The 22179-nt window shown below is 42.6% G+C and overlaps 1 protein-coding gene across 9 annotated transcripts in view; it reads left to right on the top strand.

Moving 5' to 3' along the window:
* Positions 1 to 22179, top strand: part of LOC108877885 (ERC protein 2) — a 147573-nt gene that overhangs the window by 61440 nt on the left and 63954 nt on the right. For 8 of the 9 annotated variants that reach the window (XM_051071283.1, XM_051071278.1, XM_051071277.1 and 5 more), the window contains 4 exons: positions 2253 to 2294; positions 2822 to 3015; positions 9877 to 9970; positions 18773 to 18933. In XM_051071283.1, coding sequence (XP_050927240.1) covers positions 2253 to 2294; positions 2822 to 3015; positions 9877 to 9970; positions 18773 to 18933 — 491 coding nt within the window. The remainder of the gene's footprint in view (positions 1 to 2252; positions 2295 to 2821; positions 3016 to 9876; positions 9971 to 18772; positions 18934 to 22179) is intronic. The other variant, XM_051071279.1, reaches the window with a different exon arrangement.

Here is a 22179-nt window from a genome sequence, read left to right as displayed (position 1 = left end):
CATATTTAAAGAGCATGAGATTTCCATGTCTTTTTTATGAAGCAGGTCTGGGTGCTACGTTAAGACTGTGAAAATGTTTAATCAAAAGGATGTACACTGCCCATATTCAGAAACTGTGTCTTTAAACGACCTGTCAGGATTTCTGTAACTTTGGGATGTGACAACTATACAGTCACTGCCTTCAGCTATGCCCCGCACAGCTTATAGAGACCCACTGTCCAACTTTTTTTGGTTTGTTTTCAACTTTACACCGAGCAGTCATTCCATCAGATGTCAGGAAGCCATAGTCTTTGCATAGTCTTCCCAAGGATAATAATATTAGAGCCCAAAGTTTATTTTGAAATACCAGGGCATTTTAATCTAAATTCCATTGTTTGTTCAGCTCACTTTAGCATTGACTATTTAACATTTTCCTCAGCATTTCCTCACCATTTACAATTACTGCTGAGTTTTACTAAGCCTTAGTAGGCCACAGTCCACTAGCTGTGGTTGGCCTGGCCTCGCATCACTCAGAAAACAGTCAGCCAATCAGAGGAGAGCCCCGTTCTTTCTAGAGCTCCAGAAGGAAGCGTGAGAGAGGAGATGTAAAACTATATTGAGATGGTTTTTGGTACTTAAAACCACAAATATATCTTCTTATTGAAAGCAAAACTTCAAATAAAACACCGGAAAAGTGTAAAATATGGGACCTTTAAATAACCCATTGCAGAGTCTGAAGGACACACATATTTAACTTAGTTGTAATATTTACACTTGAGAGAAATTTCCAGGAATGATAATAATAATTTCTATGACCATATATGTAATCATATCTTTACTGGCCTTCCCCCTCCTGTCATAATATCACAAATTCCTGTTGGACGCGCCATCCTCTCAGCCCCTGCTTTTTGCCTGTCTGTGTTTCTCACTGAAAGAAAATAACAAACTCCAGTCCACTTAGGACTAATGCATTTTGTTCTGGCCAAGATTGGGCTTGATGTGTTTGCACGAGTGCATGGGGCTAGGTGTGGAGGTAGTGGGGTGAGGACACGGTAAACGATTCTGCTTGCCATTCCAGAGGGCTAAGTGTTCCCCTTTTTCACATTTACGTCTTTTTGCAAGCATGTACGTGTACAGTACGCGTAGAGTGACAAGCTCATGGGGCTCTTTAAGGTCATATTCAGGCACATATATTGTAGACAGATTAGTCAAACTCCATGTACACATATATACTGCACCTATAAGACAGGTGCATATACAAATGTATAAGCAGAACACAAGTAAATGAGTCATAATCTACAATAATGTAATCATTAACATTTTGAATGTATATTTTACACATTTACAGATGTGTTCCTGCTAAGCTACTTCATTATGCATGCTTGTATTGAAAGTGCAAGACCTTTAGTAATTCTGTTTATGCCATAGCTGTATCTCCCATGTGCAGGGGCCAGCTTGTGCATTTTGTTTATCTGGTGGGTTTGCAATAATTGTAAAGAGGCATTTGTTCAGATTGTCTAGTGGTAATAGTTAACAGACACTCCTCAGGGTTCTGTTCTAATGACAGAGTCAAGCAGAGCTACATGTACTGTCCCAGACCTATGTAGACTTGACAATAAATTATTCTGTGTGTGTGTGTGTGTGTGTGTATGAATGCGCGTGCATGTTCACTTGATGATGTTTAAACGAGTGGCCTCAGCTGTCTCAACAAGTTAAACAATCTTCACAAACACAGTAGACAGAGAGGTAAAGACTAAGAGAAAGAGGGAGAAGTAGAGAGAAAGATAATTCTAGGTTAGAAACTTCCTCTGGGATATTTTTCTCAGAGAAGAAAGAATTCATCAGCACAACTTTTTTTTTTTTTTTTCAACATTTTACTCACACTGAGATGTTTGGTGGTCTCATAAAATCGCAGCCAAACAGAGGGAGATGGTAATTTTATAATGATAATGACTGAACTCCACATGAAGGACGCCCCAGGGAGGCAACTGATAGAAGCAAACCACAGAAAAGCAGGCAGCAGAGGAACTCGAGGGGGTGGGGTGAAGAGATGAGAGCAGATGAGGGTACAGATTAGTTCTGCTTCCGCTAGACTGTGAACGTAACTGCATACACAGGATTGACTTACCTTTAGGTTTCAAAGCTACCCATGTGATTTGATCTCACAAGTGACCCTGTGTAACTGTCAATGTCCAATCATTCACTCCTAGAGGATATTAAATTTTAAGACTATACTTGGTTCTTATAGTATATTCTTATTATACTACTTGTAGGTGCCAGCCAAAGTAGATGGGCTACCAGCATTGAGCCCCACGGTAGGTTCTTTGTTATTTCATGGCCTTTGTTTATTTGTGTTTGCGTGTCTGTGCAGAGGCCATTTTAGGACGTCTCCAGCTCCGTTTGTCTAGCTCAGCTCTCTGCTGCCAGACTTGGCTTAACTTTAATCAGTCTGAGCTGTACTTTGTTACGCTGAGTTCAACATGCATCAGCACTGTCTGTCCTTTGTCATTTTCAGCCATGCCTTGTCATTTGTAACTTTACTGGGTCAGTCTTAGCGGCATTGTCAGTCTGTGCTGTACTTCATCAGCCTCATCTGTAGTTCACGAGCTTCACAAGCTTATATGTTAGAATGCTAATTGTAGCATAATAATTTATCTACATAATGCTATCGTAATTCTGTCATATAGTACTGACAGTTCCAGTCTAATGAGGTTGAGTCTTGTCACTTTTTATATATACAGTTTGCACTGTTTGAATGTACAGCTTTGTGATTATGGTTCACTGTTTATTATTGAATCTTTATGCCTAACATATCCACCTCCTCTCTCTGCCTCCCTCAAAGACCCAAAACACAGAAGAAGCAGTCAGGAAGTGTCCAGACATCACAGATCGTCTGAGGCTTCTGGAGCAGGAGGTTGCCCGCTACAGAGAGGAATCTGGGAAGTCGCAAGCCGAGGTGGAGAGGCTAATGGCTGCGCTGAGGGACGCTGAGATGGACAAATCGTGCAAGGAGAAGAAAATTGCAGATTTTGAGAGGTAAGGGTCAAAAATTCAGTGACATTCATATCCATCACAAGACACCATCTGGGTGTCCTCAGAGAGCAGTGTCCTTCCAAGTGACCGGATCTTTGTAAGATCTCAATTCATTCCTAAGTGCTCTATTTATAAAGGAGTAATCCACCAGACGTAAACTGTCTAGATTGTGTCCTCCCAGCACTTGAAACCACTTCCATGCTGTCATGCTTTTTGCCTGATGTAATTACACTCTAGAAATGCATGTGGTGACCTACATGTATGTGCGTGTGTTGTTTTTAATCATTTGGCTTAATGTCTTATCATTTGTTTCTGTGTATCAATGTCTGCAGAACTGGGTAAGTAGTTCTTAGTGTGCCTGTTAAACATACCATCATCATACCACGGACACTGTCCATAGCCATTACTCTTGACATCATGCCATGACTGTTGGGCTGATCTTAAACTTTCCCAGATATAAAGTTGGAAATTGGGGCATTCTGGCTCAAATCTGATTCCCAGAAAGCTCAGATTTGACTGTCCCAGTGGGATGGTTAATGTACAATGCATTTACGCCAAACAATCACGGTCCTCATTCCTGTCACAGTAATAACACAATGGGAGACTTTATACGTTTCCTGATTTATATGACCGGAGACGTATAGATTCTCTTTCGCGCTGACTTCTGCAAAACTTCTTCACATTTCATTGCTATCATGAGTGCTGTCATGTGTGTTTTTCCTCATATTATACTCAGTTTAAATGATGTGTGTGTGTGTGCATGTTTTCACACGTGTGTCTACAAACTCAACAGATAAGTGGTTTTCTTTCTTTTCCTTGCATTACTGTAAATGCATACAGTAAATGAGTTTGTGTGTGAGGGTGTATGTGTGTGTGTTACTGGGTTTGCCAGGCAGGCAGCCAGCAGCATGCCAGTGGGAGGTGGTGTATCCAGCCCAGACACTGGCTGTTTATACTGCTCTGTTTATTACTGGCACAGTGCTACTCAATTATCATCTGATTTATGGATTGGCATGGTGTGTATATGTACCCAAATGAGTGGTTGTTTAGTGCCAGCGCAGATGTACTGCATGTGAGTGTTTGCGCACATATTTACTTAATATGTGTGTGTGTGTGTGAGAGAGAAGCAAAGAAAGAAGCATGTTTTTGAATGACTGTCTGTACAGACTATGTATCTGAACTTGGAGCAGTGATAGCTAGCTGCGTGCTGGTCAGTGTGTCTGTATATGTAGATTGATGGCATGTGCTGTCTCTGTTGGTGGATCGCCAGCTGCACAGAAGAAGCCATGAGTGTGAAAAATGTATGTGAAAAGAACTATTTTTTAACACACATTGGCCCAGTCAGGTGCGTTAACGCTAGCTATGGTTCTGAGTGGTTTAGAATGAATCTGGATTGGCTGTATGTTCTGGATCCAACACGGTTTCCTGCCTCATTCATTACCCATTTTACAGACTCTCTGCTCTGGCATGGAAACTGTGTGCTGAGTCAAACACTGTGGGAACGCATGAGCATTAAGTATAACAGGGATACGGTAGCTCCCGCAGAGTTTATTCACACAGTCTACTCTCTGTTTCTCCGTTACGCCTCTACCTCTCCGTTTGCATGTGTGTGCTGCTCACATGCAGCTGTCACCAGAGTGTGTGCCGTTACAGTACATGTGTGTGTTAATCTGTGCGTTTAGTTTCTGGATCGAGCATTGGAAGAGTTTTCTTTTTTCCCCTCAGCTCGTCCATCTTATTAGGGCTGCTGTCTCATTAGTGTCAAACAGTCACTCCCATCGGTCCGACCCTCCCCTCTGGTCAGTGAGTACAGGTCAGAGGTCACATGCAGGTCAGCTGCAGGTTATCAGAGGAGGATCCACTGCAGTCATACACTACTGCTGTAAACAAACACAGATTGTGTAATATCACGAACAAATGTGCAGTTTGTTTTTGTGTGACTGCAGTGGAGATAAGTGGGGCATCAAGTCATTGCACTCCTGATCTAATTTGACACACTAGACCCTAAAAATATATGTGTGTTTTACATGTGTGTGTCTATCCACATGTGGTAGATGACAGGTTGGGCAGACGAGTTTCTGTGCACTGATTGGACTTCTGTGTCAGACTGTGTGAGATGTGTCTGGGCAGCGGATGAATGTCTTTTTAATCAGAGTGTTTCTGTTGGAACACCGTCAGATGGCCTATTAACCACTATCTGAATGGAGAGAGAGAAGAACAGATGAGGAAATAGGCACTTTCTCATCCAGCTGGCAATGCAGCAGAGGGAGTCAAAGACAAATGCAGCCAGCAGGTCACTGTAATAAATACCTTCTAGCACAGGGGAGACTCACTCAGCTATTTCATAGTGTAGCTATCCCAGTGATCTTCTGTAAGTCATCAGTAATAACATTAGGTAGTTTATGGTTAGTGGTTTTTTTTTTTTTTTTTTTTTTACTATGTGTGGAGGTGTAATTCCTAGCTAATCTGCCTAAGTGATCAGTGACACTGAACAGGCTTTGTGGAAAGCATCTGTATCAGCTGTTAACACTAATGCCAATAGCTGGATTTGTTAAATAGAGCTCCGAAAGCCATGGTTACTGATCTCTTGGGGCAGTTTGTGTAGATATAGCGGACTAAAATGGAAAAATGAATTCATTTCTTAGCCCGACATGGAATTCAGTTAAGTTGTACAGGAGTGTTTCCCCTGCATCATGTTCCTACAGTTTGTGCAGCTGGTAACATGGTATTGAACATCTATTTGAAACGTGACCGGTTTTAATTAACGTTAAACATCAGAAGAAAGTAAATATATTTCATAAGTTGTGGCACCAAAGTGTCTGCAGTTTCAGAAATTTGAGATATAATTTGTGACCAAAGTTGTTCTAACATGAAAAGTAAAAAGATGCTTTATATTTTTTTTATAGGTCAAGTGAATATAAAGCCCTCTTTCCTTTCCAGTCACTCCTTCGTGAACTAGTGGAATTATTAATCTTAATGCCCTTATAGTCCTATACTTTTAATGTTTCAGTGGTGATGTGGGGGCTAAACTTTGAAAAAATAAATCAGACTCCCAGTCTCACCATATCACAGCTATAGACGTGGTAAGCACTGTGGTATGTAAGGGAGGGTTTCAGGAAAAGGGAGGTGCATGCGTGTGTGTATATATACGTGTACGTAACTATGTATGTGTGTGAGCGTGGACGTGTGTGTCTAGGGTGAGACTGAGGAGAAGACACGATGGTAACGATTTTCACAAAGGTCTGTTGGGTTGGGAGCAATCGATGGTTGCTGGCTGACAAACATTCATGCGCTCACAAACAACCATTTGTACGCATAAACACACACATAGAATTTTGGGCCTTATTCCTATGACCATAATCAAACTCCAGATGTTGAGAGCATCAATCTTGTGAAAACACACACTGCATGCATGCATGCCAAAACACACATAACCTCCAAAGTCTCTGTATATAATATTTCTACATGAAAATATTTGTAAACAGCCTTAATTTCTTTTTTCTTTTTTTTCCAGGAGTCCATCCAATTTGAACGGCCATTTTATTTTTGAAAACATCAGCTTCCTGTTTTCTCATTGAAATACAGTCGCACCTGCAGAGAACTATCTCACATTTCAACACATAGACACACAAACAGACTAACCATTTCTTCTTTTTTAACCTCCTTTCTATTTCACTCTGTCATACACAGACAGACAATATATAAAGGCGACAGTGGAACAGTATTTGTGTTGCGATAAGACATGTCTAAGCACCATAAAGCATCTATCACTAATAAACAGACTTGTTCTGTTTGGATCTCTCAGCACTGCATCCAGACAAGCACCCCAGATAAAACTTCAGACTCCCAGTGTTGACCCAAGTGCCTCACGCTACGCTATTGTAGTTCTCTCATTTCTTCTCCTTCCTCTCTCTCCTTTTCCTGTACCTCTCCTCGCTTTGCACTACAGAGAAAATGTATTTAATTCAGATCGTATCTGCCCCTTATTCCATATGGTGTGTAACCAACTGTCCTGATGCGTCCCAGTCTGCTTGGAATCAGAGGATTTTGTTCCACTCTGCTGTTTATTAAAAGAGAAGAGGAAGAGACGGAGTAAGAATTAAGACTTATGAAGAGGGAGATAAAAATCTGGATTTTTTTTCTCTTAAAAGGTTATTACTCCTTTTAACCTTTATTTACCCAGGAAAAGTCAACTGAGAATGCAAACTCTTTTCCAGCAACACCCTACTTACTATTCACAGTTTCCTACATTCGGATCCGGGAGCGGCCCAGCGAGACCGCAGCTTCCTGCTGTCGACCACTCAGCAGCTGTACTGGAGCCATTCAGTTACTGTTGGTGCCTTGCTCAAGGGCACACCAGCAGCAGTCCTCTAGGGAGACCAGAAGATTACTCATTCATTTTGTTTTTCTCAGTGTTGTCCAAGTGAGATGTGAGTTGTAACTGACAAAAACTGAGAGACAATCTAGAGGAAAACAAGAGGAGAAGAATGATAAAGGGATAATGGAAAAAGAGAGTAAGAGGGATGAAGAATGATAGAAATATGTATAAGTGGAGATATACAAGTTTAAAAAAAACAAAGAAAACAGAGCTGTGACAGCCAGAAATAAAGCGGAGCTGCTTATGTTGGAAGGCGGATGTGTCGAGTGCTCCAGGTGGAAGAAACAAGAGGAAATGTGAAAAATTACTTATTACGCTCAGTTTAGGAAATGGCTGGACTTATGCATACTGCTCTCTCTCTCTCTCTCTCTCTCTCCCTCCCTCTCTCTCTCTCACTTCATCTTTCTAAGAAATGTCACTGCAATAAAATACTATTTTCCCCCCATGAATTTACTCATTTCGGTAATCAACAAATCACAGCTCTCCTTCACATTTTCCACTTGCATGCAGCCCAGCCCGTCTGCTCCTTATTCACACTCTGCGTGCCCTCATTTGCCTTTGCAGTGGTCAAAACACTTATTTCATTTTGCGCTGATGGGTTGATGGGGGTATATCATCTATCAAAAGGGACCAGCGTGTCTGCTGGTTTGTACACCTGTGCCAGTAGCGGCTGTGTGTGATAGCCGATATGCCCTCATGGCAAGTTTGTTCTCTATGGACATGCATCTGAGCTTATAAAAACACACACACAGAGACATCAAAGATCAGAATATAAACAAATTCCTCTCCTTCTCCTCGCAGTGTAAATACATCTGTACATGTACACATGTGTGTACATATGCTTCATTCATAACAGTAACAGAATTGAATGATAATCTCTCTTTACACAGCGCTTTTCAAAACCCACTCGTAAAAATGATAAAAACTTATAAAATCAACAGCAGAGTCATTAAAAAAAGAATTAAAGACACAAACCAGAGACATGGAACGACAAGCTTAATAAACTATATGTAGTTTTGTATGGAGGGAGTAATATCAGATATAAATATTGATATAAATAATGGGCACTCCCCTCCTGCTCTGTCTTCTCTTATTATAACAAAAAAATCCTCAAAGGTTTTGAGAGTTACTGTTGCGTGTGTGGTGAGGTGAGTGTGTATTAAGTTTATTCATCATCTTTTTAGGTGTATTTCACATTAATTGCACACCAGCATCACTCATAAAAGCTGACACACACACACACACACACACACACACACACTCTCACACCATTCTAAGGGCTGTGACAGCAAATGTTTGCCCATATGTGGGGGCAGCTTGTAGGTTTTTGTAGGTTTTGCCCAGGGTAAACACACCAGTGTGGATATGGAATAATAATGTGGCACGTTTTAGCAGCTGCTTGGTCGCAGCCTGTTTACAGTGTTGGAGGGTTCTCTTAAGCGCTAATTTGTCACTGTCAGCTTTCTTGCACTTTCTTTACACAAGAAAAAAAAAACATGCGAAGGCCAAACTGGGAGCTGTTTTGATTCTATTTTGAGAGTTTTGAGAGTTTGTGAGAAGATATAGATTGTGTATAAGTGCAGGTATTTGTGTGTCGTATGGTGCCTGGCTTTTGTGGATTCACGTGTGTTTGTGTATTTGTGTGTATATTCAAGCATATTTCTTTATATATATATATATATGTGTGTGTGTGTGTGTGTGTGTGTGTGCATGCGTGCATGTGCGTACCATAGTTTTCTGGCTAAGTAAGTTCGGTAAATGACAAGGAGTGGGTCTTAGTGTGGAGGTAAATACACAGTCATCCTGGCTGGTTAATACACGGTTCAGCTCTGTAATCAGCACCTCAGCAATGCACGACACTGAGAGCAGATTTATTATCCTGTGTGTGCGTGTTTCTGGCAGTGTCTATAGTCTTGCACCAATTTATTTTTTTTTAAAAACACATGCCCTTTTGTGTGTGTTTGTGTCGTCATGTCTTCTTATCTGTGGACTTTTTCTTCCACGTATCTATTTTTGCACGTATGTGTGTTTGTGTGCATGCTTGTGCTTGCATCTCCTGTCTGCATGTGTTTGTGTGTTTTGTTGTTGAGAGATTTACGCAGCAGTGTCTCACATCCATCAGTCAAGTCTTGTCTTGCCCCACTCTGGCATGTTACTAAGACTAGACACATGCACAGCCTCTGTGCTTTCAGGCTCAGTCTGTAGATCTGCCATTCACCTGTATGTTGCAATATGCAGGCCTTGTTTTAACTCTTATTTTTAGCTCAATCTTATATGTTGGACACCAATATTACATTAACTATCTTAGAAGAAGTTTATAGTGAAATGAGGCCATTGTATATTGTGTATAATGTGTGTGCATACATACAGATACACATCATTTTCATTTTGTGTGAAATATAACATGTCATCATTATGATTATTAGTTTATATGTGTTTATTGAGTTTCTCTTCATCTGCTGTCATCGATTTTCCTCTGTCTGAAGGCAAATGAAGTCTCCTAACATCCAGAAGCAGACAGTTCCAGCTGAGATGAGGAAAGATGCCCTGACTGATGGACATCCGCACTCTTTATCGCAGGTTTGTATATGTGTGTGTATGTACTGTACATGTGTACATTCCTTGGCTTCTAACTTAGCTCTTCATCACCACTTCATCCCTGGTTGTTCAGATTGGCTCATGCTCAATTCTCTGGTGCTCTTCTCTCTTTTTTTCCCCTCACCTCTTTTGCAAGCCATTCATCAAAAAGTGTTATCTTTCTGCCTTCCCCTATTGCTTTCTAGGTTTTGCTCTCTATCTTCTCTCTAACTCTCTGTATAATTCTGCTCTTCTGAGCAGAGGGAACCCTGTTCCAGTCTTTCATGCCTCCTGCCCTCCCTCCCTCAGTGCGTCTCAGAGTTGGCCCTAAGTGGAAGAGACAGGCATTTAGTCCAGCAGAAATCAGCTCCATACGCCAGCCAGCAGTGGCGGCATAATGGCTCAGATGGGAATAGTAAAGGACTGTGTCTAGTCAGTCAGGAGAGAGGATCTTGAGGTACCATTTTTGACTTATATTTGTATAAGTGTATACCTGCTTAGGTGTCAACATAAGTGTCAGCTGTTTGCTCAGCAGTGTGTGTGTGTGTGTGTGTGTGTGTGTGTCTATGTCTATGTGTGACTACTCTGCAAAGCAATGCTGAGGTGTTAATATGCAGAGTACAGCCTTGCCAGGTTATTCCCACAGGACCGATGAAGTAGAGTACACCTCTCTGTACCTCTCTGGCAAATAGAGCCTGAGCCCCTCTCTCAGTCTGTTTTTGGTAGAGCTATTTTGTTATTTTTGTGTGTGCTGGCAGGCAGCATCCAACATCCTACTTCCTCTTCTAAACAGTGTCTGAGTAGTGCGCATTAATATTGCTACAACCTGTAAGGAGACATGAAGCGATTGCCAGAACGAAAGAAAGAGGTACGGGGACAAGTGCAAGGGAGTAGTGGGATTGATGTTGGGGAGATAGATGATATCCACAAAAAGAGCAAAATGGAAAGTTTCAGAGGTGAATTTGTTCTTGTAGGTATATATTCCACTTATTATAAAATGTTGGCCAAGGGAAATACAAGTGCAAGTTCAAGTATATTGTCATTCTTCCATTTAAGAGCCTGACTGACTGGATTTTTGAGGATGACGCTGACACTGAAATTTAAAAGTAAAAAAAAAAAAATAATAATAAAAATCCGATAACGGTTTTTATCCATGCTTGGCAATTTGGTGCCCACACATTTATGGTGCCCAGAGGATAGATCGTTATTGACCTCAGTGACTTTTCCTCTAGCATCACCATGAGATAGATGTTTGTAGTTTTCATAGAAATGCCTCAACATCTACTGGATGATTAGCCACCAAAACTGGTACACACATTTATGTTGCCCCCAGTACGAATTCTAATGGCTTTGGTGAGCCTCCCTTTTTTCTTCTAGTGCTACCACCAGGTCAAAATGCCTGAAAATCATCACCAGCCCCACTTGTGCTTTGTATTTAGTGCTAAGTAGCAAGCTAAGTTAGCATGCTAATGTGCTAAACTAAGATGGTGAATATGGTAAAAATGCTAAATATAAGAATGTCACTGTGTCATTGTCACTGTGAGCATCATAGCATGTTGATGATAGCATGGTGGCTCACAGTACTGCTGTCCTTAAATACAGCCTCACAAAACCGCTAGCATGGCTGTTGCTTATCTGTTGGGCTCTAATCCATGTACAAGTACTGTATACTCTCTAAACAATCAAACCTAAAAAAACACAACAGTCCAGACAAAGCATTTGACAATAACAAGAGAAGTGTGAGTGTAAGTATCAAGAATAGTAGGATGAAATAAAGCAGCAGTTATTTTTAAAGGACAATATTGTAGGACATAAACATTTTAAATGTGGTTGTGACAGTACACTCCAGCAACTCTGTGAAGTTTGAGATGTTATAAGTGTAGTATGCATTCTGTATATTGTATTTGCTCAGCAGTCAGGTTGCACTGTCGCCTCCATCTTGCTCTTTTTCCCCCACTCGCTCTCTGTCTCCATTTATCTCTGGGCCCATCAGGAACACAGCACGCTCCGAGGGTAAACACAAACAAACAGGGCCTTCCCTCATCGCTCCCTCTCCCCAGCCATCCAGGAGAGTTTATGTGGGATAGAGAGATAGCATCTCTCCGCTCCATCGTCTCCATCGCGCCACGCTGCACTTCACAAACACAGAGAAAACACACATCGGAAATGTTCACTTCAAGCCTTCAAACAGGCCTTTTATTTCTCTTTTATCTGTAATTGAGAGGCATCAGCGACACTCAATACTTTGTTTAGAGACACAAGGATTACAGAAACTTTTTTTTTTTTTTTAAACTGGGGACAGTTTAAGAAGACTGACACATTTCAGGATTTTCATTCCCTCTAAACTTCTTCTCACAATCTGTAAACTTGACTGAAACTGTATATGAAACTTCTGGTCCTGCACACATACTTAAAATTTTTTTGAATTATGAAATAGCAACATAGAGGTTGATGCTGCGCACACAACTTTTTTGACGAAGACAGATGTCTGTGTCTGCCTGGATCAGGCTATGTGGGTAAGTGGTTGGTCTGTCTGCCTGTGTGTGTGTGTGTGTGTTTGTGTGTGTGTGTGTGTGAAGCTGAGGATCATAGGTACGCAGCTGCTGGAAATGTGCATTCTCTCACTCTCTGCACGTTTATTTTAGTAATTATAATCCCTCCGTCAAACCAAAAAAGGCCAGACTCCATAATGATCCTTCCCATGGGCATTAGGTGATGATTGGTGCTGCAGAGGCAATTATCTTTCCATTTCTCCCCACTCTCTGTATCTGTCTATCTCTCTTGCCCCCGTTTTTTTCCATTCTTTGTTTTAGGCCAGCAATATTCTCTTGTTACTAATAAAACTCACATAGCACACAGATACACACTGACATACTCAGACAGACACATGCACGCTGACACACACAAGGGCAGACATGGCTTTCTGGTTAGGTTTCACTTGGGGGTCCAGCAGTGGCAGCCCCATCTCAGTGGGGTATGTGTGTGAGTGTGTGAGTGTGTGAGTGTGCGTGCATGCGTGGGTTTCTGTCTGTGGGGCGGGGTCAGACCAGCACTTGTTGATTCTGGTGCATCGAATTACTGCCTGTCTGTCACATCCAATTACAGCTTTGGACTGCTGACGCATACAGCCTGCCTCTGTGTGTGTGTGCGCGGGTGTTTGTCGCTCACCTCCAGCTGTGTCGTGCTGACGTGACGAGCCACAAGCATCCGCTTGTGATTTTTTCATCACGCTCAGGGATTATTCTGTTGCTCCTGTTTTAGTCAGCATCACATCCAATTAGTCAGTTAATTGGTCATTAATAAATTTCATTTATTTGTTTAATATTTACCATTTTTCCTTTTTTGATACAGTTACCACAACAATTGAATATGTGCCACTGCTAACCTAAAACTCATTTTCTCTTATTTGATATTTATTAGAAGTGGCTAATAATCTATTCATCTTGCTGTTCTTGGCACTGTCTCATCAAATTACTTTCACTTGACTCTTCTCAGGTTGACATGCATTCAGTATCTCCTTTTCACATCACAATGGATTCCCCATGTGTGAGCCATGGTACTGTTTAGCCTGGAGTTCTGCTTTATGCAAAACTAAAATGAGTCATTCAGAGTTGTGTCAGACTTAATATTGGTATTAGACACATGCACATTTAAGTGGAGCTCTACATATCAGCTGTATACCTAGCTGATACAATTGATTCCAAGCATTTGAGTTCTCACTTTTACAAATACAGAGCAGCCGTGTTTTTGAAATGATATGTGAGTTTAAGAGTGGGTGAAACACTTTCAGCCAGGGAATTGTTATCCATCACAATTAAGTCTGCAGTTTTCTCCGTCACCAGTTTTTGCTTTTTTGCTATCTGGAGAGAGCTTCCTACACATCATCATTGCTTCCAGTGTCTGTTACCTCCAACACAAATTCTCGCTGCTTGTTGCTGCTTGTCGCTGCTTGTTGCTTCTACCTACCTACCTACCTACTTCTACCTCTGTCATATTCCTTTGTTTGATGCATCTACAAGTGTGTTATCAATTTTGTGATGTTGAAGCTTCCAGTACTGATTCACCAAATCAAAGCACCTATTTTGCAGTGGTTTGAATTCTGCTGTTTAGGTGGCAGGTAGCTGCAATGCAGTCACTTCTCCTTGCCACAACCCTAGTTTGCGCCATTAAAACATTAGCCTGATTGTCCTGCAGTAAGGATGTACCCCTGAGTTTAAGTTAACTGAAAGTGAAAGTGTCTCCTTGCTCATGTGACTTCAGGGCTTCTGTACTGCTCCCAGATATGTGTGAACCTGTGAACTTGAAGGCGAGTCAACTTTTTTAGGGAGAGAACTGGGGGGTTTATTATTTCTGTCCAGTGTTTTCTTTAACAGTTCCATCACCCAGTGTGGAGGAGGATCTGTTTCCCCCACTCACCATGGGTGTCAGAGAGGCCACACACCAACTCTCCATCTCTCCATCACTTATCACTCTTTTCTATCTTGGCTGCATCCTTATTCTCCTCGTGCGGCAGGTTTTGACCTCCACACGGCTTTGCTTTGTTTCTATTTTACATGGATTGGATTCCTTTAAGCAAAGGAACCAACAAATACACCTTTTCTCAAATTATCTTTTGCTGGTTTGGTATCATTCCAGTGCAAAAAAAACATTTGATGATGGGTTTTTGTTAAACAAATTATACTCAAAGAAAAACACTCTCTCCCTGGCTTTTGCTACTTTGCTTCCAACCCACCTCCTCGTCTTCCTCCACTAAACTCCTATAGCCCCCCCAGCTTCCCCTCTCAGCTTCCCAGGATGCCATGCGGGAGACGGCCGAGCGGATCAGGGAGTTGGAGATGGCACTGAGGGAGAGCATGAACACCTCTGCACATAGGGAGGCTCTCTGGGCACAGGAGGAGGCTGCCCATGCTCAGGCCCAGAGAGAGGTTTACCTGATGTTACACGCACTGATGGAGGACATCAGACCAGCATTCACATATACACACACTCATATATATATATATATGTATACACACACAGATAGTTGCATGCTGCTTTACATAAGCAGGCTGGCCTACCGTTTAAACTGAGAGCAGGTATCATCTCACACCTAGAACTAAGAAGGACAACTGGGAAAATGTTAGGGACCTAACTGCACCCCCATGTGGCTAAGAGTATAACTACAGGCAGACTGTGGTTAATGTGTGACCCTTAATCACTTCATATGTAGCTCTTAACCAGCAAATATCATTATTACAAAATGGATAGTTGCCTTTTCCTTCCTGTGTCTCATTGCTTTTGATTCCTAATTTAGTTTTACTTGTCTAAACATGCTTTTGTTTATTTTCTCCCCTTAGACTGAAATTTAAAACTGAAACAAAAAATTCCAGCGGCCTCCCTTCATTTTCTGTCTCTTGTTAACTTTGCTGTTGCATGCTTAAAAATGTAAGCATATGTTTGACTTATTGTGAGTTTATGTGCATGTAATCAGAATTCATTAACAAAGCTTTAGACTTTGGGCTCACAGTCTTGATGGAGTACAGACTGTGGAGTACAGGCTGCCCTTTTTACTCCACATGTCCTGCTATCTGCCTGTCTTTCTGACTGCCAGCTGGTCAGTCTACATCTTTAAGTGGGTCCAAAAAAGTTTCTGTGTGTGCTTTTGTGTGTGTGTGTGTGTGTGTGTGTGTGTGTGTGTGTGTGTGTGTGTGTATATGTGTGTGTGAGCGTAGGTGTGTCTGTGGTGGGAAAGAGAAACAGGGCGAGGGAGTGTGTTTCCTCCCGGTGTGAGCGTGCATTTGAATGAGAATGACCTTGCATTACTTATGCGTGCCACAAGTAATATGAGAGCAATCGGCGGTTAAAACAAGAACTAACATTTTTAGGCAGAATGGTGGCTGTAATGCTTCAAACACATACATGTGTTCCCTCTCAATCACACACACACATGTGCATTCACAGAAGCTGATGGAGGAGAACTGAAAAGATGAAGAGAGAAGATTGGTGGACAGAGCGAGAAAATAAGAGAAGGTCAAACTCAGTTTAGAAAATTCAGTGAGAGCCAATGCTAACTGTGGCTTGTTTTTTCCTCCTTTTCGCAATTTCTGTGCTTTACACGCTTGACTTATAGTCAGCATGGATACTGTGTTTATCAAACAATATTCTGATCCACCGAGAAGTCTGAGAGAAAAGTATATTTATGTCTGTGGGACTTTTTGCATGCATAGAAGTAGATGATTCAGCTTTGACCTAAGTTTACCCGTGTGTAGCCAAAGACTCAGGGAAAACCTTTTCTAACTTGTGACACGTTAACGCTCGTTGACCCCAAAATGGTAACAGTCGAGTTACTCTCATTTCAAATCAATCCAGACCCTACACATAGAGGACGTACTGAGCCAGCACACAGTCATGCTGGCGGCTGAACATGACACAAACTGAGCTAGAATAGAGTTACAGTCACACTGTCGACACAAGGAAAGATGCAGCTCAGGCACAGATGCTCACTGGTAGGTGCTGTCAACACGCTGAACTTTGTGAGCCAATGCTACTTCACCACATAAGGAGGCAGTGGGTCAACATGCCGTTAACATGTAGTTTCGCAGTCATCAGTTCTTGCCTCAGACTTGGGAGAAAAAAAAGGATGTGTGTGTGTGTGTGTGTGTGTGTGGGGAGGGATGCTGGGGGAGTAGAGAGAGGGACAGGTCCGCCTGAAACATCACCTGACCCTGGCACCATTTCAGAGCACCCTGCCAGATTCACATTCTCACATCTACCCCCCCCCGCTCTCTCCTCAATTTTCTTCTTTCTTCTCCCCTCTGTCCCAGAGTAATCAGTCTCATGATGTGTAATGCGCTGAAAGTCTTCCATCAGCCTGACCTGCTGAAATGGAGCATGGGTAATGCCCTGGGTCACTTTTCTTCACACCCCCGCTCTCTAAGTCTCTCAGTTCGCCTCTGCCTCCCTCTGTCTCTTGACTTTCTCCTGGCATCATTTCTACTGTCCATCCATTGTCCCGGAGCCTTGTTCTTTCCCATCTGCCTTCTTAACTTGTCTCGCCCAATTATCTCCCCGCTCTCTCTCCCTTTGTCTCCATTTCTATTCCTGTCTCTCTCCCTCTCTGCCCCTCTGTGAAGTTTGAACTGGGCCTTTGAACCAGCAACACCGACGCAAATGGACAAGAGGGATTTGGCCCTTACCTCTGAGCCCCCAATCAGCTTAGCAACTAAAGGGGCTTTGGGCCAGTCTTAGCGAGCCTTCAGCTGGCTGGGGGGGCTTTGCCTTGAAGTTGAGCTAAATTAGCACGCACAGGCTCACCCTTAAGCTGATTAGGTCCCTAATTTCACTAAAATGCATTGTATTCCTTATTAATGATGTGATTGTGAAGTGAGGGCTAGCCTGGGTGGTGGACTAATGGGGAACTGGGAGGGAAGCAGTTGGCGCATAAGGGTTGATAGACATGTGGTGGGCGTAAATGGTGTTATGTGTGTGTGTGACCCTTGGCTTTCAAGATGAAAAGATTGGCTTTGAATTCTTTTAAGCCTGAAAGAAGACATCAAACATTAACCGTAGTGTGATTTTGGACAGTTGGATGACTTGATGATATTGGGTATATTAGGTGCTGGACACATCAGAGGTCAGTTGTTGTTGGCAGGGATACAGGGTATATTTTATTTTAAACAATGCCTTGTTATATTTCCAGGAAGTTATGACTGAAAGTTGTCACTTTCCCACCATTTTTGGATTTCTTTATTCCCCGTTTGCTCTGCTCTCACCCTTTCTTCCCTTACTCCATATGTGATATTCATGAACAGTCAGTGAGCACATTATCTGACATCTGTGAAACACACCTAGAAAACCAGCGGAGATGGAGAGTGTCCTGAAAATGTGTGAACGATTTGGCCCCTTCATAAAAGAGGCCCATTCCTTTTTTCATGTCCTACCCCATGGAGTGCTTTCCCCTAATACTTCTTTTCTCTCTGTTTTTTTCTTTGCTTCTCTCTTTACTTCCATTCCCTTTGTTTGTTTGAGTTCCAGCACTTCAGAATTTATTGTTTCATTTTATCTTATCTCACAAATCTGCAAATCATCGGAATTGAACAAAGATAAATTCATATTCTCTTGGTCTTTCATTTCCATCATCTGTCCTGCCTAGTACTGGATCCTGTTGTGAAGTACTTGTTGTTAGACAATTAGACACTTCCTGTCTTAGGATAATGACGCCCTGAGGTCACATCCTGTCTATCAGGCACTCAGGGTGGACACGCAGACCTGCATGGCTGGAGGGCATGTGTGTGCAGAGGGAGGAGATGTAGTTGAGGGTCTGAGCATTAGTCTCACCTGCTCTAAAGTAGAACCACACTTGAGAGTGAGATAAAATAAGTGGAGAAAAGTGGGCCCTTGTTTCCAGCACAGGGGTCAGCGGACATATCATTCAACTGACCTTTGAACCTCAGTAGTTTCACCTGCTCCTTGTTGCCTACCGGCCATTACTTTTCATGTTTTGGCAGTCGGTTAGAATTCCAACACACACACACATACACACGCACACATACACACACACACAAACACACACACATCCACCCTCTGAAATACACATATTTAGACAAATACAATTGCACTTAAGTGTGTATCTGATGACCTCACTGTACCATTTCCATGTGTTTGTGTGTGTGTGTGAGAGAAAGAGACTGGGCATGCACAAGTGTAAAATAGATCCTGCATGTCGAATTTTATGTAATTACACTTGGGAACAGAGCCATGTGAATGAGTATCCTGGTATGTTTTCATTCAATTCAAATGTGTGTATGTATGTCTCTCCCTGAATAGCTGGAGGAGCTGATGGGAGCTTTGGAGAAGACGCGACAAGAGCTGGACGCCACCAAGCTCCGTCTGTCCTCCACTCAGCAGTCCCTGCATGAAAGAGATGGACACCTCAACAGCCTCCGCCAGGAGAGACGCAAACAGCTGGAGGAGATTCTGGAGATGAAGTTAGTCTCACACTCACCTACAGCATCTGTCTGTATATATGTTACTTATATCTATATAGCTACCTATCCTTTTCCCTCCTTTAACAGACGTTAACTCTTTTCATGTGTCAATAAACAGCAGTACAAGATTCAGTATAAGCCACACAGAATAATCCCGTACATTCACAACTATGCATTTCTCTAATCAGTAAAACAGAGACTTAGTAATGTGAATTACTTAAGCTGCCATTACCAGAGAAAGAAGCATAGTGTGTAGTGCAGAGTAAGAGGTGCTGGTAAACTGCAGTTAAGATGTACATTCAGAGAAAATAAACCACAAGTGTTTGTGGTAGTGGCTGCACACCCAGCCCATAAAAGCATATGATCAAGGTTCTTTTATTAACATTGGCACGATTCACACAGTGCTTTATCAGGAGTATTTTCATTACCCTGCACGGCAGCTTTGTTTCTGCAGCAGAAAACCTGTGTTTAATACTGTATAAAGCACGTTTATCCTCTCACCTGTTCACATGTGTGTCTGTGCACGGGTGTTATAGAGACATCAGCGCCAAGGTGTGTTTTGAAGCAGGATCAGCCGTTGTCTATAGCCGCCTTGTGAAAAGTTACATTTATTGAGGACAGGTGGTGCAGCCTCAGACGGCAGGTCCGAAAAATATGTGTGTGTGTGTGTGTTTCCGAGTGTGTGACAGAGAGAGTTAGTGAAGAAAGAAACCAAGAAAAAAAAAAGTGTGAAAGACTGGCTGCCTTTCCATGTGTGAGTGTATGTTGTGTAAGTGGGTATGTATGAATGTGTGAGTGAGTTCAGTGATGTGTCAGTGGAGCGGCTACATGTGTGTTTGCTTTGAGCGCTTTCTGATTGAAGGAGCCACATATCTGGTTGTCATGTGCCGCAGAGAAATGCCTTTAATGTCAGCCACTCAGTACAGTACAAAAGGGAAGGCTGGCACATATGTATTGAAAACACAACTTTTAAAATCCATTACGCCTCACAAGCCCCTCTGATCACACTAACTCTGAGAGAATGTGTGTTTGTGTCTGTGTCTGCCTACAGCATATGTATGCATTTGCTGGAGACCGAAAAAGACGGCGCCCCTTGCCTGTGTATCCACACACACACACACACACACACACACACACACACACTTGTGATACAAACCATCTTCCTGTCTGTTCTAATTTCCACCATCCAAACATTACCAGAGATGTTTAGCAGAGGAAATGTATTACATATGATACAGACACAATCTGTGCTTCTAGGTATGTACATGAAATTGGGAAAACACTAACGGACCTGACATGTGAATGATACTTTTGTACTTGACTGGCGCTGGGCATAAATCATTGTTATATTACCATTAGAAAGACGCCTGAGGAGGAAAGTCAGTGTGATGGTCGGTTGACGTAAACAGCAACAAAGTAGATGGCATTCTTTGCCTTTGTGTTCGGGGGCTTTGACTGAATACAAGTCGACACTGGTAAGAGCTAATGGAAGGGGCACGGGGGGCATGAGTGTGTGTGTGGTCTCTTGTGCGTTGGACTGTTGTGCGCGTCTGTGTATGTGCGCGAAGAGGTCGGAGGCTGGGGTTTGGGGTCACTGGTGATGAGGATTAAAGGACTGTTGAATTGGGGGGGGGGCTTCGTGAGACTGACTTTACATCTGAACAAGCCACAAAGATACGCACGCAGAATGTACACACACAGCCTCAGTGGAACTCTCATACAATCACTCATGTCCGCAGACATGCACATACTTACACAAACTTTGGCTTTTCTTCTTTAAAAGGGGGCCGTATTCCCATAGCACAGCTCTGGTCCAAGTTAGCACAGGGAAAACTAAACAGGAAAGATAGGGCAGAGAAAGAGAGGTAACAAGAGAGAGAGAGAGAGAGAGAGAGAGAGAGAGAGAGAGAGAGAGTGAGAGGAGGATGGAATGGCGGGGCTACACAAACTGAAGTATTTCAAATCTTAGAAATCATGAGAGAAGTTTGATTGTATGCCAAGTTTCTCCTTCTCTCTGCTGTAATGTGGCATTTGTCAAGAAGACCAGCTGAAGCAAACCATGTGAGGCACGTTCCCCAGTGAACCAGGGAGCTCTGTGTGTGTTTTTAATGTGTGTGTGTATGTGTGAGTGTATGTGTGTGTGGGGCTAGAGGGGCAGAGAGAGAGAGACAGAGAGAGAGCAGACTCTTGGCTTTTCAACACTGTTAATGAAAGAGACAAGAGGGGAAAAAATCATTTCCAATATCCTCTCATTGCATGCTGGGTTTCCTAGCTCGTATTGTTTGTGTGTGTGTGTGTGTGTGTGTGTGTGTAAGAGAGAGAGAGACAGAGAGAGAGAGAAAGAGACAGAGACAGAGCATTTTCATATTCCCTTTTTTCAGATACAGAGCTGAATGCTTTATGTATAAGGAGTGGTGCAGGGTCTGCTCTGTCACCCCACACCAGATTGAGTTTCCTCCATACTGTACACTATTCACACACATGTGCGCACACACACACACACACACACACACACACACACACACACAGACACAGACACAGATGGCCTCCAGAGGAGCTAGTCATTAAATGAGTGTAGGGTCACAGGGTGTAGGTGCACAATAGAGAAATTATGTGTTTGGACATTTTGAATAGCTAGTCATTGAGATGTTTCCACAGTTGAATGGGATAATACTACATGCCACAACATCGCAGTGGCTTACTGAACCTGATCCTCCTGTAGACACTGGGAATGTAGCTGATATTATCTCTGTTTACATTTTAGTGATGGAAAATGATGATAGAGCAAAGAAAAGGTAGCGGCAGCCTTTAGGCGGGCTCATGAAGAGATGCAGAGTTGACAAAGGGGGAATTTTCAGAGGTAGAGAAGGAGAGAGTTGACAATGTGAGAGAAGGAGGGGAAACCGTGCACACATTAGCAGACTGGAAAAGAGAGAAACTGTAGCAGAGAGTTAGGGAGGAAATAGTAAATGACGGGGGGAAAAAGGGATGATAGAGTGCGAGTGTGATGGATGGAGGGGGTGATGGATGGAGGAAGGGAGGAGGAGAATGATGGAGGGAGTGGTGGAAGAAAGAACGGAGAGAAGATGGAGTGGAGCTGTGAGGGGTGGGAGGGAGCAGAGTCTGAGTAGCAGAAAAGGGCCAGAGAGAGGGAGACGAATGGCTCAGAGTGGAATAACCAAACACAACACACCATGTTTCAACAAACACCTGCACCACATCAGACAATACAGAGCGTCCTCATAC

This window comes from Lates calcarifer, linkage group LG6, assembly GCF_001640805.2.
Source record: "Lates calcarifer isolate ASB-BC8 linkage group LG6, TLL_Latcal_v3, whole genome shotgun sequence".
NCBI classification, from domain to species: Eukaryota; Metazoa; Chordata; class Actinopteri; family Centropomidae; genus Lates; species Lates calcarifer.
Note: the sequence above shows the minus strand (reverse complement) of the source record. Positions and strands in the feature narration are given on the sequence as shown.